At 39.8% G+C, this 20,023-nt stretch overlaps 1 protein-coding gene and 1 long non-coding RNA gene across 2 annotated transcripts; both read left to right on the top strand.

The window, feature by feature from the left end:
• The first annotated feature begins 4,938 nt into the window (after nt 1-4,938).
• On the top strand, nt 4,939-12,702 carry LOC308104662 (uncharacterized protein). The gene is made up of 3 exons (XM_080455126.1): nt 4,939-5,008; nt 7,460-7,577; nt 10,392-12,702. The coding sequence occupies exons 2-3, from the start codon at nt 7,517-7,519 to the stop codon at nt 11,822-11,824; spliced, it is 1,494 nt and encodes a 497-aa protein (XP_080311252.1). The 5' UTR covers nt 4,939-5,008; nt 7,460-7,516; the 3' UTR covers nt 11,825-12,702.
• Nucleotides 12,703-16,632: 3,930 nt separating this feature from the next.
• LOC308103992 lies at nt 16,633-19,601 on the top strand. Its single transcript, XR_013934785.1, has 3 exons — nt 16,633-16,712; nt 17,748-17,862; nt 19,072-19,601. It is a non-coding gene; the product is annotated as an uncharacterized lncRNA (long non-coding RNA).
• The last annotated feature ends 422 nt before the right edge of the window (nt 19,602-20,023 follow it).

The raw sequence follows: 20,023 nt of genomic DNA, 5'->3' as shown, positions 1-20,023 counted from the left end.
CCTACCCAGGCTCATGAAATTCATATGCAGGCATAGTAGCCAATTAGAATGAAATCCGCAAAAACGGACTCATATACTGATACAGAACCATATATTGGCTATTATATTATGGCTGTCGGGTGGAAATCTTGTATGTTCCTTTTTTATTATTATTTAAAAACAATTTAAAATCGTGAAAATAGCCAATCTACAAGCTGTAATTATTAATAATTAAGAAATACTATATTTTAAAGAGTGAAAAATTAACTAAAGTCATTATTAGTGCAAGTTCATTCACATTTCATTTGAATGAAAATAACTTGTGGGTAAAATACATTCTGTGAATCTAATGTGATTAATGTGACCCCTACTTCAGTCAGTGAAGTCCAGGGCTGAATGTGACATATTGAGACCTATATAACTAAATATTGGTCATTTGCCAACACATTATTTTGTGAAATAAATGGGTTATATTTCACAGATAGTTATACTATTCTTATAATATATTAAAATACAATGATCCTTAACCTTCAAGTTAAATGCATTATTTCCGTGGACTTAAAAATCATTTTTGGACTTAAAAATCATTATTATTTTTTTGGATGGCCTTCCTGCCCTGGCAGGAAGACCGGGCAGGGCCTTTGTGCCCTCCAAAAAATTACAACACCAAAGGCCAAGTGGCCTTGCCCCTAAAATGACGAAATTCCAGGCTTGAATGCAATAGATGTACTCTGAGTCTGTTACAAGTAAAAGTCCAGAATTCAACATTTACTTGAGTAAAAGTACTAAAGTATTGGTATAAAAATGTACTTAAAGTACCAAAAGTAAAAGTACAAAAATGTTTGAAAATAGCAGATCTACAAGCTCAGAACGCGTGCATCGCAACACGTTGTGAGCTTGTAGATCTGCTATTTTCAAATAGCTTATAGGTATAAAATAGGGCTAAAGTGGTTAATGTATGTTTCATAATGATTTATATCTGCAAAGTAACTAGTAACTAAACATTTCAAATAATTGTTGTGGAGTACAAGTATAGACAATTGGAAATACTCCAGTAAAGTAAAAGTACCTCAAAATTGTACTTAAGTACAGTACTTGAGTAAATGTACTAGTTACTTACACCACTGCACGTCAGTGAAGAAAAAACGCTGGGAACATCCCTAAGTGGCTTTGCAGGGAAACAAGCCCAAAGTCGCTTATAATAAGCAGACCTGGCAACGCTGGCACGCTAAAAGTCAAATTAGCACATGAATGGCCAGTCGGCTGACAGACTTAAATGGTAACTTTTGCCAACCGAATACCAGTCTGTTGCAGTCTGGAGTAGTCTGCAATAGTCTGGACGAGTCTGTTTGGTGCGGAGTTGCCTTTACAGTACTCAATTACAAGATTTGAGTAGTTTTTGCCACCATGACTGACCCAATCTGTTCTTGCTCGACAGACGTCCTTGTTGTGATAACTCACTGCGTGACTGATAGCATAGCATCCTAACCATAGAGTTAAAAATAAAGTCCTAACCTGTTGGTAAGAGAGAGGCATGACGTTGTGACATGTGAATCTTAAAGGAGTAGTTCACCCAAAAAATGACACACCCTCGAAGCCTTGAATTCATGGAGATGTTTTGTTTGTGTCGCATTCCTGTGCCAATAATTTGATGATGGGCGGTCTCTCCGGTAGGAGACGATACTCTCCTACCGGATACCACATTGATTCTCAAAGTGGGGTCCGGGGACCCCCAGGGGTCCTTGGGGGAGTTCCAGGGGGTCCCCAGCTAAATGATGGATAGTTAGGAACCAAATGGAAATGAGATTTTCCGGAGGGAGGGGCTTTACCAGGCTACCCTCCTAACGGGTCCATTTGTTTCCATTTGTACACTCTCAGAGTTAAATTAACATTGATTTTACAATATAAATTGGGGTCCCAGAGAAATGCCTTTAAATGGGGGTCCGTAGCCTAATGCATGTCAAATTAAAATGGTTGAGAGAATCACTGCTAGAGCCGTATAACAAATCTTCTCTTATGGGGTCCCTGCATATCTTTTCAAATGGGGGTCCGCGGGGCTAATAGGTGTCAATTTGGGGGTCCTTGATATAAAAAAGTTTGAGAACCACCACTGCATTAGTATCTTTCCGCCGGTAATCAAATAGACCAATAATTTGTTTACCAACATTGAGACTGCAGGGCGCACAGACAGGTGATTGTTTCATGCAATCAATTCCCAACATATTGTTTCGGGGTGCAGCTGGTTTCTGTTCATTCAACCTCCTCTTGTGTGTTGGCTAGTAGTGAGGCGCTTAGCGACTAGCGAGACATGACAGAATGATGGGTTTCATTTGGTGCCGGGCTGCGCGCGCATACTGGTTCTTAGTGTAGTGTGACGTCGTCTGTTAAGGGGTATAGCTAGCAAAACGCTAAATTCCATTTGATCTTTCCAGGGTAAGAAAGATGCAGAGGGACCTCTCCTCAAAAGAGGGGAAAAGGCAGAAGAGAAGGGAGAATGCATGCAGTCCTAGCGGCTGCCCTCAGTCAGCAAGAGAAGAACAGGTGAGATTTACACATGCATGTCTAAGTGGAGATGTTTGGGAAATCATTTCAACCAAGTCTGTCTGAACTTTTATTGGCAATGGAGCAGACTCAGTGGTGGAAAAAGTACTTTGAAAAAAATATATATCAATACAATACTGCAATGGAGAAATACTCTGGTGCAAGTAAAAGTCCGGAATTCAAAATTTACTTCAATGCCAATACAAAAGTATTGGCATCAAAATATACTTAAAGTAGCCTACCTAAGTAAAAGTAAAATGTTTGAAAGTAGCTGTAGATTGGCTATTTTCATATAGCCATGTATAAAATAGGGCTAAAGTGGTAAGTAACTTGTAACTTAACAACTGGAGTAAAAAGTAAAATATTTGCCTCTGAGAAGTAGTCAGTAGTTTCAGAAGTAAAAGTATAACAAATTGGAGTACCTCAAAATTGTATTTAAGTACAGTACTTGAGTAAATGTACTTAATTACTTTCCACCACTGCAGACACTATTGTGACGTCAGCACGTCTCATCTGTAGTAGGCCAAATCATGCAGCTTCATTGAAAATACAGCCTACCATCATGTTGGCAGGCTTCTTTCTTCAGGTTTCATGTTCTCTAAATTAATTTGCATATCGTGGATAATCTTTTGGCCTATACACGCTTTAAAATGCTGGGTTATTTCTATAAACACATTGCTGGGTTGATTTGGCTGGGGCATAATTATGGGTTATTTGGGTACTGTAAACACACTGGTGGGTCAAAGGGGTTATTAGGGCTTCAATAGAGCGTCGCAGTTCCCGCCCACTTCCTGTTTTTTTTGGTGCCGGAAGAAAAAACTCAATGCATTTTTCCATTGACATTTCCAAAAATATTTATATCTATTAATTTAAGCCTCGAATCAAGCCATCACGAGATGACATGAATCATGACCATAAAACGTTTTTTTCTGTGATTTTATTTTATTTTATATTTAATTATATGATATACTATATTTAATAAATACCCTTTGTTTTGCCGTTTTCAACAACAAAAAAAATCACAGAATCAAACGTTTATGGTCATGATTCATGTCATGTCATGATGGCTTGATTCGAGGCTTAAATTAATAGATATAAATATTTTTGGAAATGTCAATGGAAAAATGCATTGAGTTTTTTCTTCCGGCACCAAAAAAAACAGGAAGTGGGCGGGAACTGCGACGCTCTATTGCAGTTGAACACCTGCCTGGGTTATTTTTTATCCCAGAGGTTGCTTTGTACATTTTCCCATTTCTGAATCATTCTGGAACCATCTTTTTGTCACTTCTCACATCAAAACACAAGGTATGTAATAATAATAATGAATTGCATTTATATATGGCGCTTTTCTAAGTACTCAAACTTACTCAAAGCGCTTTACAATGGTTCAGAATACAGGGGGGGCATTGGGAGGTGGAGCGGCGAACAGTCGACGCCAGCGTCCCCACTTTTGCCACATTCACACACCAATGGTGGCAAGCTAGCGCCGACCGAATCATTGGAGGCAATGTAGGGCAGTGTCTTGCCCAAGGACACTTCGACATGTGGACAGGAGGAGTTGGGATTCGAACCGCCGACCCACGGATCAATGGACGACCTGCTCTACCTCCTGAGCCACAGCCGCCCTATATGTCTATATGTATGTCACCTATATGTTATCACTATATTTGCCTATATTCATATAATTACATTTATACATTCTGTAACGTATATTTTTTAATGAGTTGTGATAACAGCACAATAGGGATCTGTATATATTGTAATATGGTGCAATACTGTGCAAAGTATAACATTAGCAGTTAACGTCGGCTACAAATGTTTTACATTTCTTTCAATGCTAAATCATTAAGTGAAAGAGCCTTGAATTTAGGTTGTGATGCTATAGAGCGTCGCAGTTCCCGCCCACTTCCTGTTTTTTTTGGTGCCGGAAGAAAAAACTCAATGCATTTTTCCATTGACATTTCCAAAAATATTTATATCTATTAATTTAAGCCTCGAATCAAGCCATCATGAGATGACATGAATCATGACCATATAACGTTTTTTTCTGTGATTCTTTTTTATTTTATATTTAATTATATGATATACTATATTTAATAAATACCCTTTGTTTTGCCGTTTTCAAAAAAAAATAATCACAGAATCAAACGTTTTATGGTTATGATTCATGTCATGTCATATGGCTTGATTCGAGGCTTAAATTAATAGATATAAATAGTTTTGGAAATGTCAATGGAAAAATGCATTGAGTTTTTTCTTCCGGCACCAAAAAAAACAGGAAGTGGGCGGGAACTGCGACGCTCTATTAATTATTATTTTACAGACATTATTATTAGATGTGCAAGCTCCACTTCAGTGTAGCTTTTGACTTGGGAGGCAATACAGATCTGACTTCCCAGCATGCAGCTCGCTTACACACACACACACACAAAGAGACGGAGAAGTTAGCTCCGTCTGCACTGAAGCAGAAAGAAGTTCATTGTTTTAGGTAAGTTTAGGTTACTTACTAGGCTAGGGTTATTTATTCATTACATTAATCATTAAAGTTGTCGGATCAGAAGGGGGACGACTTGTATCGTGAGTTAAACTACTTTAATGGCTTTGTTTTATATGCAACCGAAAAGACTGACGGGGAACCAATTTCGATGTAACACCCGCCCCGGCAAGTTACTATGTTACTTTTCATTTCGGTGTAGTGCAAAGTTAGGTTTTCCGTCGCAAAGTGTTACCACAGCTTAGTTTAGCTTAGCATGCTAGTACAACAACACCAGGTCATGGTGAGGATCGAGGGGGCCAATAGTAATAATAATAAATCGTGAATGATTAAAATGTCTTCATGGAGAGATTGTTCTTTCGTGAGAGTGAGCTATATCACTGGTCTGCTTTATATGGGGCATTGCGCGCCTAAAGTAGAAAACAACGCTCTGAACCAGCAGCCAGTGTTGCCAGATATTGCGAAAACAAGCAATCAGGTCTATACAAAGAAGCCTAAAATAAGCAACTAGGGCAGCTCAGTCAAACTTTATTGTCTAATGCTGTTTTAGAGCAGTGATTCTATAAGATGTTCATGCAAAGGACCCCCAATATTTACAGGCTACTTTACAGTAAAACAAGCCCAAAGTCGCTTATAATAAAATACATTTGGCAACAGTGACAGCAGCATGAGAGTTGCTTTCTTTACTGTGCTAGGCAAGGATAACTAGTTTGTATCATCATGGAGGATGAAATGTTGTGTATTATTAAAGTTTATACTATGATAGTGGCATATAATGAAGAAAGAAAAAAATCGCAATTATTTGTATGACAATTAATCGTCTCCAGAAATTCATAATCGTGACAGCCCTAGCAGCTACTATACAGCCTGGTTAAAATTTTATTCATTAACAGGGGCGTGCTGGGACCAAAATTCAGCTCTGGGATTTTCCAAACCGGCCCACACTTTTGTCAACAGGGGGGCGGGGGGGGGGGGTCGTTTTAACCCAGCAACCCTATGTAAATTACGCCACTGCTGAAAAACGTCCCAGCCCAACAGTAACGTAACTAATAATTGGGCCGCGCAAAGCGGAAATTACCGTAATAATCCTAAAACGGGAGCAATTTTTTTTTTGCGGCTGCTCCAGAGAAGAGATCTTAACAAGCGTCGGAAAAGCATGGTTCCAGATATATTCTTCTGAAGTTTTAAACAGAGATACAGAGTTTTATACACAGTGTGCCTTCCGTCCAGGGTTCATCAACATGTCCGTTCACGGACAAACGTGTCCGTGGCAAGACATGTCTATGTGCGTGGCACATTCTTTATTTTGAAAAAAAAGTATCAAATTATAGCCCATTATATTTTCTTCATTATAATGTAAAAATGTGGTTGAATAACTTTGGTGACTCGTAAAGTAACATGCTCATTAACATGTTGCAGGAGATCAGGGGTCATCACGTGACGGACATTTGAATCAATATTAGATTTTTGTCACGGACATACAAAATAATTTGTGAATAATTTTACGGGAAACCCAAATGACTAGCGCTAAATGTAAACTAATGGACTCATAATGTGCCATAGTGTCTATGACAGTGTGCTACTCATTTTGAAACTATTAGACGTGTGTGTGTGTGTGTGTGTGTGTGTGTGTGTGTGTGTGTGTGTGTGTGTGTGTGTGTGTGTGTGTGTGTGTGTGTGTGTGTGTGTGTGTGTGTGTGTGTGTGTGTGTGTGTGTGTGTGTGTGTGTGTGTGTTTATATTTTCGGAACGAAACACATTTGTCGTGAGTGAGTGCTAATTCAAGAAGGTTAGAACAGAAGGGCCCCCTTTGTGCCCCAACAGTTTCAGTAGGCATGAGATCTTTCACTTCCTTAGTTTATGTATTTTTCTCAGTTCTCTGTCTGCTGGAAATGTCTTGTCAAATGACTTGTGGTTTGTCCTTAAGTGTCTTTCCAACTTCTCTTTCTTCACCATCACGTGCAGTTCTTGCTAATGAGACAAATACTTACAATAGAATAATGATGAGACAGCTCTATCCAGTTCCATGTATGGTACACAAATACATGTGGCTGAGATTTCAGTTCCTTTTTCTCAGTTCTCTGCAGGGGCGTGCTGGGACCAAAATTCAGCTCTGGGATTTTCCGAACCGGCCCACACTTTCGTCAATGGGGGGGGGGAGTCGCGTTTTAACCCAGCAACCCATATGTAAATTACGCCACTGCTGAAAAACGTCCCAGCCCAACAGTAACGTAACTAATAATTGCGGCCGCGCTGTAAATGGCGTGGCCGTTCTGGAATTTTCCCGAATTTCCCAGTGGCCAGCACGTCCCTGTTCATTAAAATAAGATATGCATTGCAGCTTTAACATATGAGAATGCCCCAAAAAAATGATAGCTAAGGTTACAATAAATGTTAAGACATTGCACAGTTTTGTGAAATTCTAATGTACTTAATCTGATTCCAGGATATCAATCATTTCTGATCAGATCTGACTGTGGACTCCAGAATTCAGTAGTGGAAGATGAACTCTCTCAAGCCAACCAGGGACAGTTCTGCTGAACAGGAGGGACCCAAAGCAAATGGTATGTTACTTTCTCTACCTCCTCTCTACTTTTATTATTTACTATTAACCCTTTAAGGCCGGGAAGGGAACGCATGTGTGTCATTTTAAGATTTCTTTAGGCTATTCAAAAATAGCAGATATACAAGCTCATAGCGCGCTATGAGCTTGTAGATCTGCTATTTTTGAATAGAAAAATCCTTAAAATTTGTGCAAATCTTTTATATACATTTTTAACTCAAATCTTTGCTTCTGGGGGTCCCTGGAACAAAATGTTTTTAGATGGGAGGGGGTCCGTGGTCAAATACATATTATTTTGGGGGTCCTTGCTCCTTGACATGAAAAAAGTTTGAAAACCATTGATAATATAGCAACATAAGTTAAAAAATAAATACAAAAAAAACTTTAGGAAAAAGAAGACATTTGTAAAATCCCCAGAAGCAAAGATTTAAAAAAGTATATATATTTATTCAAACTAAAGATTTGCACACATTTTCACGATTAAAAAAAAAATCACACCCTGTGTGAAGTGGGCGGTGTCTTGCTAGCTAATCACAATACTGAATGGAGTCAACCAATCATGTACAAAAAATAAATACATTTATTGAAACACTCTTTATGATGGAAGAAACCATAACTTAAAAAAAACAAATTTATGTTTTTTTTAAAGTTATGGTTTCTTATATAGGGCTATGCACATGTGTCATGTGACACTGGCCAATCACAGTCCTGAATAGACTGTGATTGGCCAATCACGGTGCAGGGTTAGGCGGGGTTCATTTTTGGCCAATCACAGCGCAGGATTTGTTGTACAAATATCCAAACCTCACTTATAGGGGCGGTTTCACCGCCCAAAAAAAAAGCAGATCTACAAGCTCATAGCATGGCACTCGGAGCCGCGCTATGAGCTTGTAGATCTGCTATTTTTATATAGCCAAAGAAATCTTAAAATGACGCATAAGTTCCCGGTCTTTAAAAGGGTTAAGCAGTCTCACTACATGTCTCAATCTACTTTGTGTTTCATTTTAATTTGATCGGTAGCTTTGCTTTTTATTCTTTATTGCTGCTTTGTCTCCTTTGTTATATATATATATGTATATATATATATATATATATGTATATGTATATATATATATATGTTACAGGTAAATTGGCATTCCAGGTAAATTGGAAAAGAAGTGCTTGTTTACACCGCCCCCCCCCAGGCAATTCTGTAGAATCAACGCTAGAGGGCAATGCAAGCCAGACATGAGCCCCACACCACGCACGCATACACACGCGCACAAACGAGCACTTACACACGCACACGCGCGCGCACACACACCCACAAACAGCCATATTCCATGCAGTTGAAGCACAAGGGGGCGAGGGGGCGGTGCTGGCGGGCTATGTTAGTGCAGTGAGTGGCAGTTGGGGCAAACGCAGTCCCCACAACATCATTTACGATTCTGTGCCTATCGGTACATAACTCGGACGGCGCTTTAGTCGACTAGCAGACCATCGGCCGGTCGTCGCGGGCACTCGCGCCTGGTGGCGCTCGGGCGCAACTCCTTGGCCTCAAGGTCTGCTGAGTCGGCGCGCCTCCGTCATGGTCCAAAACTATACTTTATCGGCGAAACAAAGTAGTCCGCGGTTGTTTGAAAAAGTAATGTCCCAAGCGGGAATCAAACCCAGAATTCTAGTGGTAGTAGATGGGGAGTCCAATGATTATCAAAGTGCGCCACTGAGGCTGGTGCTTGCATTTCCTGGTTGCTATCTTGTTGTTGTCGTCCTCGCATCAAAGCCTCGCCTCGCAGCCCGCGCCTAAAAACAAGCGCTCCACTTCCAATTTACCTGGAATGCCAATTTACCTGTGACATATATATGTGTGTGTGTTACAGGTAAATTGGCATTCCAGGTCAATTGGAAAAGGGGCGCTTGTTTTCACCACCCCTCAGGCAATTCTGTAGAACCAACGCTAGAGGGCAATGCAAGCCAGACATGAGTCCCACACCACACACGCACGCATGCACACGCGCACAAACGAGCACGCATGCGCGCACACGCACGCGCGCACACACACACCCGCAAACAGCCTTATTCCATGCAGTTGAAGCACAAGGGGGCGAGCCTGAGGGGGCGGGGCTGGCGGGCTATGTTAGTGCAGTGAGTGGCAGTTGGGGCAAACCATAGAGGGGCAAACGCAGTCCCCACAACATCATTTACGATTCTGTGCCTATTGCTACATAACTCGGACGGCGCTTAGTCGACTAGCAGACCATCGGCCGGTCGGCGCGGGCGCGCGCCTCCTTGGCCTCAAGGTCTGCTGAGTCGGCGCGCCTCCGTCATGGTCCAAAACTATACTTTATCGGCGAAAAAAAGTAGTCCGTGGTTGTTTGAAAAAGTACCCCAAGCGGGAGTCAAACCAAGACTCCCAGTGGTAGTGGATGGGGAGTCCAATGATTATCGAAGTGCGCCACTGAGGCCGGTGCTGAGTTTGGGTATTCGGGCTGTATTAGAATGTGACGTCCTAACTATTCTAATCGTTAGCTATTATACAAAGCTAGCAGCTAATGTAAACTGGGAGCTGGCTAGGCTAGAGCACTAGCTTCCTGGTTTCTATGTTGTTGTTGTCCTCACATCAAAGCCCCGCCTCGCAGCCCCGCCCCTCGCCTAAAAACAAGCGCTCCCCTTCCAATTTACCTGGAATGCCAATTTACCTGTGACGTATATATCACCATGTTTGGCTGATGGTTAACTTCCGATTTTCTAGGGAACTGCTTAATGTATTTAAGTTGTATATTTGTACTCCATTCCCACCTCTCAACCATATTTCCTTTGTCTTTCTGCAATCCAGTGTTGAATAATCAGTCTGGCTTCCCTGTGCTACCGGCAGTGAATGAACAAAGAAGCTTGGCTAAACCAAAACGACACGGCTGTGATCAGTGTGGACAACACTTCAGTTGCTTGTCCAATCTTAAAATACATCAGAGAATTCACACTGGAGAGAAACCTTATGGATGTGATCAGTGTGGACAACACTTCTCTTCAATGACCGACCTTACAAGACACCAGAGAATTCATACTGGAGAGAAACCCTATGGATGTGATCAGTGTGTAAAACACTTCTCTCAATTGACCGACCTTAAAAGACACAAGAGAATTCATACAGGAGAGAAACCCCATGGATGTGATCAGTGTGGACATCACTTCTCTCGATTGACCGGCCTTAAAAGACACCAGCAAATTCACACTGGAGAGAAACCCTATGGGTGTGATCAGTGTGGACATCACTTCTCTTCAATGACCGACCTTAAAAGACACCAGAGAATTCACACAGGAGAGAAACCCTATGGATGTGATCAGTGTGGACAACACTTCTCTGTGATATCCAGCCTTAAAACACACCAGAAAATCCACACAGGAGAAAAACCCTATGGATGTGATCAGTGTGGACATCACTTCTTTTCAATGACCGACCTTAAAAGACACCAGAGAATTCACACAGGAGAGAAACCCTATGGATGTGATCAGTGTGTAAAACAATTCTCTCGAATGTCCTACCTTAAAGAACACCAGAGAATTCACACAGGAGAGAAACCCTATGGATGTGATCAGTGTGGACAACACTTCTCTGTGATATCCAGCCTTAAAAGACACCAGAAAATCCACACAGGAGAGAAACCTTATGGATGTGATCAGTGTGGACATCACTTCTCTTCAATGACCGTCCTTAAAATACACCAGAGAATTCATACTGGAGAGAAACCTTATGGATGTGATCAGTGTGGACATCACTTCTCTCAATTGAACGCCCTTAAAGGACACCAGCGAATTCACACAGGAGAGAAACCCTATGGATGTGATCAGTGTGGACAACACTTCTCTGAGATGTCCACCCTTAAAACACACCAGAGAATTCACACTGGAGAGAAACCTTATGGATGTGATCAGTGTGGACATCACTTCTCTTCAATGACCGTCCTTAAAACACACCAGAGAATTCATACTGGAGAGAAACCCTATGGGTGTGATCAGTGTGGACATCACTTCTCTTCAATGACCGACCTTAAAAGACACCAGAGAATTCACACAGGAGAGAAACCCTATGGATGTGATCAGTGTGGACAACACTTCTCTCAGATGTCCACCCTTAAAACACACCAGATAATTCACACTGGAGAGAAACCTTATGGATGTGATCAGTGTGGACAACACTTTTCTGTGATGTCCTACCTTAAAAGACACCAGAGAATTCACAATGGAGAGAAACCCTATGGGTGTGGCTAGTGTGGACAACACTTCTCTGAGATGTCCACCCTTAAAACACACCAGAGAATTCACACTGGAGAGAAATCTTATGGATGTGATCAGTGTTGACGTTTCTCTGAGATGTCCAACCTTAAAATACACCAGAGAATTCACGCTGGAGAGAAACCCTAATTTGGTCAATGTGGAATACATTTTACTCAGTTAAGCAGTCTAAAATGTCATGCACGCACACATCAATGAAAAATGATTGTGTACAGTGTGACAAGCTCTTCATTAGAAAGGATCAGAAACATGCAACATGATGACCCATTGTTGTTCTTTTAAGCAGTTGTTTATCAAGTGTGCTGAGCTGTTATGAACCTATATTACATGTATAATAGCATTGCCGTTATATTATAGATGTTGGACACTATCGCCCCATTTAGAACCTCTCCCTCCGCTATGTAGCTCCGAGATGAGGTCCTACATGGCCCGGTGCCGTTTGAGCAGGACATTTTCGAATATTTTCCACTTTACATGTTTCTTACCCCTTTCTGTACATCGTATCCAAAAAGTAAAGGTTTTCTGAAATGCTCTCAGATGTTTTAACTTCTAGCGCGCAATAAAATATATCCAACGAGTTGAAAAAAGCGTTTAAATAGCTTCTCTCCTCAGCCGGTTCCATAATATTATGCATTAGAAGATGCAATTCAACATTTGACCAGTAGGGGAATCAGTAATGTTATCTCTGCGGGCGCAACTTCCGGGTATGTCTTAAAAACATTTAGGAGAGAAGCTATTTAAAGGAGGAGTTCACCCAAAAAATGACTTATTTTCTATCAATTGCACACCCCATGAAGCCTTGAATTCATGGATTTATTTTTGTTTTTGTCGCATTCCTAAGCCAATAATTTGATGACCGGGTGTATTTCCGGTAGGAGACACAAAGAATCTACTTTGTGTCTCCTACCGGATACATTAGCCGGTAGAAGACGGGAATCAAATTATTGGTTTAGGAATGTGACAAAAACTAAAAATAATCCATGAATTCAAGGCTTCATGGGGTGTGCAATTGATAGAAAATAAGTCATTTTTGGGGTGAACTACTCCTTTAAACGCTTTTTTCAACTCGTTGGGTAGATTCTATTGCGTGCTAGAAGTTAAAACATCTGAGAGCATTTCAGAAAACCTTTACTTTTTGGATACGATGTGCAGAAAGGGGTAAGAAACATGTAAAGGTTTCTGTACTCTGTCTCTTGAAGACCACTATTTAATCATGTGTTAACACACATTGTAGTGCATGTAGTTTTCAATGTAATGATAAGAAAAGCACAGGTAAGGTGTTGAAGCCAGTTAGTACAAATTGCTTTATATTTGTATGCCTTCTGATTTATTGTATATTCCTGATTGCTGCTATAGATACCATACCTGTCTTAAATAGGTTTAGCATACCTGCTTTTGTAACTTTACTTGTTGGCTATTGTTTCCTTATATATAATAGTAATAGTTTAACTTAAGTTGTGTTATCAGTGTCTTTGCTAAACATGTCCCATCAATATTTCACGTATTGTACTAAATGCGTGACAAATAAAGCCTTTTCAAGGTAATAATGATAAAATCACAGAAAGTTGGTAACTGGCGGTGCCAGCAGTTAGTGCAATAAACATTATACTATTTAATAATTTTGTTTTCAAACTTGTATTATCTTTATCTTGTTATAATGACCATTCAAAGTCATTGGGTGGTGTTTGTGCAATATGATGACTGTAGTTACTATAAACACAACCCCAAACTACACATTTATTTTTCTGTAAAGGACACTGCTATCCATTCTACATGTCCTGCTGCCATTTACATGTACAATTAACAACTCTATCCATGTCCTCATGTGTGATAGTCTCTCTCTACGTCCTCTTGTTATTCATTTCTCTATAGAAACTTTTGCACATGATTGCTCCAAATTCCCTCAGAACAACATAATATAATTGATATAATATCTCTTTAACACGTACTAACCACCAAAGTGGTTAAGTGAGACATACAGTGACATCTTCTCTTTGCTGTGTGTTTAACTGCTAAATGACTGTAATGTCATGTCATCTGGTCCATAGACACCCGGGGTGCATTTTTATACAGTGGTATAAAGTAACCGAGTACATATACTCAAGTACTGTACTTAAGTACAAATTTGAGTTTTTTTTTTTTTTTTACTTTACTGGTGTATTTCCAGTTTTCAGTGCTTTTACTTCTACTCCACTACATCTCGGAGGTAATTTACTCCACTGCAAGTATTTGAAAACTTAGTTAGGGCGCGCTCCCACCAAGAGTTGGCTGGCCGCTGTTAAACGCAGGTTGTGCACGGCCACAGTTTTTTGCAGCCAGCGGATTCTAAAAAAACGCTGTGACGCACTTGTCACTCACTTTCAGGACCGTAGCCCGCACCGCTTGCTGCCTTGTGCTTCCTGAGTCTTGGGACGGTCCGCCTTCGACTCACCCGATTGGACAGAGGGAGAAAATCAGCGCCTGCCTCCAGCAGTTTTATGCTTAGTCGCGGAGAGCAGATAAACGCAAGGTCTGCGCGACAAGCGGAAAAATCTGCTCTTGCGTGAATCAACGCATTTGCATTGACAAAGCATTGGCAGATTCTGCAAACAGCGGCCAGCCAACTCTTGGTGGGAGCGCGCCCTTACTTTGTAGTTTGATTATTACTACAAAACATACATCAACCAATTCCGCCCTATATACATTTCGTTCAGTTGAAAATAGCCGATCTACAAGCTCAGCCGATCTACAAGCTCACAATGTGAAAGTCTGCACTTTAAAAGTCACATGTTCTGTTTTGGCTAATTGCTTATCAGTACCACATGACGTCTAAGACGTCATGGCCTGTAGCGCCCTGAGCGCCACATGACGTCTAAGACGTCATAAAAAAAAATAAAAAAAAAACTTTTTTCCTTTTTTTTTTTTAAAGGTTCAGAACCCAACATATGATGATTTGAAGATTTGCTGCTCCATTCACTTCTTGTTTAACTTCTTACTGAAAAAGGCTGCATCTCGGCTCCTAAGCACTTTTTTTTTTACAATTAATTTTGGCTATGGCACTCAGAACCAAACTTCCATAAATAAGCATGGTTTGCTTTCCTCAAAAATAAATTGCATTTTACTGTCAAGTGCAGGTGAGAAATATGTTACAGGAATTTTCGAGCAGTACAGTAAGGTATATGCTTTAAGATTCCAATAATATCATTGTTTACAGTTGTGTAGCCGACCGTAATTTGAAAGAGTACAGATTTAAGGATTACAGTAATTAATGTCATCATGTGTCTCGCTAGCCAATCACTGTGCTGAATAGAGTCAGCCAATCACAGTACAGGAAAGTGGGCCAATCACAGTGCAGGAAACTAATACTAATGAGGTGTCCCAACCCCACTTATAGGGGCGGGCTACACCGCCCAAAAAGAGTGTCTGCAGTGTGGAAGTGAGTGAATAATAATTTTAATAACCATAACAGTACAAATAATTGACATGAAAATCTATAAATAAATATAGTCCTAGAGATTACTGAGCTACACAAAGAAACCGCTTTAGAGAAGTTTTAATATAATCCACCATCCATAATATCCATAATTGCTGAAAATTGCATCACTATTTACTTTTATTTTTCTGTGGAAAGACCATCATTCACACCTTTTAATTTTGCCTCCCCAGAATTTTGTCTGGAATGATGCCCCTGCCCTGATTGATATGTATGGTTACCTCTTCAGTAGGTTATATCTGTGCTGCACAGAGACAATGTTGACTCTGATAGTATTATATGAAAACTATGATGTAACATTTAAATGTATGACACATTCAGACTTGAGTATGGGTAATACAGTATTACTATTTCACAGTGGTGGAAAGTAACTGAGTACATTTACTTAAGTACTGTACTTAAGTCCAATTTTGAGGTATTTGTACTTTATTTGAGTATTTCCAATTTCCAATACTTTTACTTCTACTCCACTACATCTCAGAGGCAAATACAGTACTTTTACTCCACTACAATTATTTGACAACTTTAGTTACTAGTTACTTTTCAGATATAAATTATTATATTATAAAACATACATTTACCCCTTTAGCCCTATTTTATACATAGGCTATTTGAAAATAGCCGATCTACAAGCTCACAACGCGTCGCACGTTGTGAGCTTGTAGAGCTGCTATTTTCAAATATTTAGTCCTTTTACTTTTGATACTTTAAGTACATTTTGATGCCAATACTTTTGTACTTTTACTCAAGTAAATTTTGAATTCTGGACTTTTACTTGTAACAGAGTATTTTTATATTGCAGTATTGGTACTTTTACTTAAGTAAAGAATTTGAGTACTTTTTCCACCACTGACAGTATTACTATTTCATTAAAAAATCCAGGAATTAGCCTGACTAGGACATTCTGCACTCTGCATTCCGCACTGCTCTTACACAAAGCTGCCAAAGAGTGGCGCCAGTGGAGTGCAAATAATGTTTGTCAGACTAGTTGGTATGCATGAATCTCCTCCATGAACTCCTGTCGTACCATTGCTAAATTAGAGCACAGACAAGTTAGAGAGAGATAATATGTACACCGTCTACTTGCTGGACAACAAACACAGGACTACAGACTAGGCTACTACACTACTCTACACTTGTGGCAGTTGTCGATCTACTCACTCACTATGGCGGCGAAAGTGGGCTGATTTAACGGTGTTAATTATTATTTTACAAACATTATTATTAGATGTGCAAGCTCCACTTCAGTGTAGCTTTTGACTTGGGAGGCAATACAGATCTGACTTCCCAGCATGCAGCTCGCGCTTACACACACACACACACACACACACACACACACACACAAAGAGACGGAGAAGTTGCACTGAAGCAGAAAGAAGTTAATTGTTTTAGGTAAGTTTAGGTTACTTACTAGGGTTATTTATTAATTACATGAATCATTAAAGTTGTCGGATCAGAAGGGGGACGACTTGTATCGTGAGTTAAACTACTTTAATGGCTTTGTTTTATATGCAACCGAAAAGACTGACGGGGAACCAATTTCGATGTAACACCCGCCCGGCAAGTTACTATGTTACTTTTCATTTCGGTGTAGTGCAAAGTTAGGTTTTCCGTCGCAAAGTGTTACCACAGCTTAGTTTAGCTTAGCATGCTAGTACAACAACACCAGGTCATGGTGAGGATCGAGGGGGCCAATAGTAATAATAATAAATCGTGAAAGATTAAAATGTCTTCATGGAGAGATTGTTCTTTCGTGAGAGTGAGCTATATCACTGGTCTGCTTTATATTGGGCATTGCGCGCCTAAAGTAGAAAACAACGCTCTGAACTAGCAGCCAGTGTTGCCAGATATTGCGAAAACAAGCAACCAGGTCTATACAAATAAGCCCAAAATAAGCAACTAGGGCAGCTCAGTAAAACTTTATTGTCTAATGCTGTTTTAGAGCAGTGATTCTATAAGATGTTCATGCAAAGGACCCCCAATATTTACAGGCTACTTTACAGTAAAAGAAGCCCAAAGTCGCTTATAATAAAATACATTTGGCAACAGTGACAGCAGCATGAGAGTTGCTTTCTTTACCTCGTCTTGTTTGGATGTGCTAGGCAAGGATAACTAGTTTGTGTCATCATGGAGGATGAAATGTTGTGAATTATTAAAGTTTATACTATGATAGTGGCATATAATGAAGAAAGAAAAAAAATCGCAATTATTTGTATGACAATTAATCGTCTCCAGAAATTCATAATCGTGACAGCCCTAGCAGCTACTATACAGCCTGGTTAACATGACATTTTATTCATTAAAATAAGATATGCATTGCAGCTTTAACATATGAGAATGCCCCAAAAAAATTATAGCTAAGGTTACAATAAATGTTAAGACATTGCACAGTTTTGTGACATTCTAATGTACTTAATCTGATTCCAGGATATCAATCATTTCTGATCAGATCTGACTGTGGACTCCAGAATTCAGTGGAAGATGAACTCTCTCAAGCCAACCAGGGACAGTTCTGCTGAACAGGAGGGACCCAAAGCAAATGGTATGTTACTTTCTCTACCTCCTCTCTACTTTTCCCCTGCTCTGTCGCACAAATGTTTTATTACTTTAGTTTTCAAGTTTTAAATTAACCCTTTAAGGCCGGGAAGGGCATGCATGTGTGTCATTTTAAGATTTCTTTAGGCTATTCAAAAATAGCAGATATACAAGCTCATAGCGCGGCACCGAGCTTGTAGATCTGCTATTTTTGAATAGAAAAATCCTGAAAATTTGTGCAAATCTTTTGTATATATTTTTAACTCAAATCTTTGCTTCTGGGGGTCCCTGGAACAAAATATTTTTAGATGGGAGGGGGTCCGTGGTCAAATACATATTATTTTGGGGGGTCCTTGACATGAAAAAAGTTTGAAAACCATTGATAATATGTAACATCAGTAAAAAAAAAAAATACAAAAAAACATTTGGATAAAGAAAAGACATTTGTAAAATATCTGCTATTCAAAAATAGCAGATATACAAGCTCATAGCGTGGCACGAGTGCCGTGCTATGAGCTTGTAGATCTGCTATTTTTGAATAGAAAAATCCTGAAAATTTGTGCAAATCTTTTATATAAATTTTTAACTCAAATCTTTGCTTCTGGGGGTCCCTGGAACAAAATGTTTTTAGATGGGAGGGGGTCCGTGGTCAAATACATATTATTTTGGGGGTCCTTGACATGAAAAAAGTTTGAACACCATTGATAATATAGCAACATAAGTAAAAAAATAAATAAATAAAAAAGAAGACATTTGTAAAATCCCCAGGAGCAAAGATTTTAGTTAAAAACTTTCGATTTAAAAAAGTATATATATTTATTCAAACTAAAGATTTGCACACATTTTCACGATACAAAATAAACGAATAGCAGATCTACAAGCTCATAGCATGGCACTCGGAGCCGCGCTATGAGCTTGTAGATCTGCCATTTTTATATAGCCAAAGAAATCTTAAAATGACACAGATGTGTTCCCGGTCTTAAAGGGTTAAACACTCTCACTACATGTCTCAATCTACTTTGTTTTTCATTTTAATTTGAACGGTAGCTTTGCTTTTTATTCTTTATTGCTGCTTTGTCTCCTTTGTTGTATATCACCATGGTTGGCTGATGGTTAACTTCCTATTTTCTAGGGAACTGCTTAATGTATTTAAGTTGTATATTTGTACTCTATTCCCACCTCTCAACCATATTTCCTTTGTCTTTCTGCAATCCAGTGTTGAATAATCAGTCTGGCTTCCCTGTGCTACCGGCAGTGAATGAACAAAGAAGCTTGGCTAAACCAAAACGACATGGCTGTGATCAGTGTGGACAACACTTCAGTTACACATCCAATCTTAAAATACATCAGAGAATTCACACTGGAGAGAAACCTTATGGATGTGATCAGTGTGGACATCACTTCTCTTCAATGACCGTCCTTAAAACACACCAGAGAATTCACACTGGAGAGAAACCTTATGGATGTGATCAGTGTGGACATCACTTCTCTTCAATGAAGGTCCTTAAAAGACACCAGAGAATTCACACTGGAGAGAAACCTTATGGATGTGATCAGTGTGGACATCACTTCTCTTCAATGACCGTCCTTAAAAGACACCAGAGAATTCATACTGGAGAGAAACCCTATGGATGTGATCAGTGTGGACAACACTTCTCTCAATTGACCGACCTTAAAACACACCAGAGAATTCACACAGGAGAGAAACCTTATGGATGTGATCAGTGTGGACAACACTTCTCTCAAATGCCCAACCTTAAAAGACACCAGAGAATTCACACTGGAGAGAAACCTTATGGATGTGATCAGTGTGGACAACACTTCTCTCAATTGACCGACCTTAAAACACACCAGAGAATTCACACTGGAGAGAAACCCTATGGATGTGATCAGTGTGGACAACACTTCTCTCGATTGACCGACCTTAAAACACACCAGAGAATTCACACTGGAGAGAAACCCTATGGGTGTGATCAGTGTGGACGACACTTCTCTCGAATGTCCCACCTTAAAACACACCAGAGAATTCACACTGGAGAGAAACCCTATGGATGTGATCAGTGTGGACAACAATTCTCTCAAATGTCCAACCTTAAAACACATCAGAGAATTCACACTGGAGAGAAACCCTATGGATGTGATCAGTGTGGACAACACTTCTCTCGATT

Source organism: Gymnoscopelus braueri (genome assembly GCF_963280865.1).
Source record: "Gymnoscopelus braueri genome assembly, chromosome: 17".
In the NCBI taxonomy this organism is placed as follows: Eukaryota; Metazoa; Chordata; class Actinopteri; order Myctophiformes; family Myctophidae; genus Gymnoscopelus; species Gymnoscopelus braueri.
This window is presented reverse-complemented; position numbering and strand designations above follow the sequence as displayed.

Bases quoted from the DNA above. Each gene is read 5' to 3' on its own strand.
- LOC308104662 (XM_080455126.1), top strand. From the start codon at position 7,517: ATGAACTCTCTCAAGCCAACCAGGGACAGTTCTGCTGAACAGGAGGGA. The intron at 7,578-10,391 runs GTATGTTACTTT...TCTGCAATCCAG, and splicing joins GGAGGGACCCAAAGCAAATG to TGTTGAATAATCAGTCTGGC.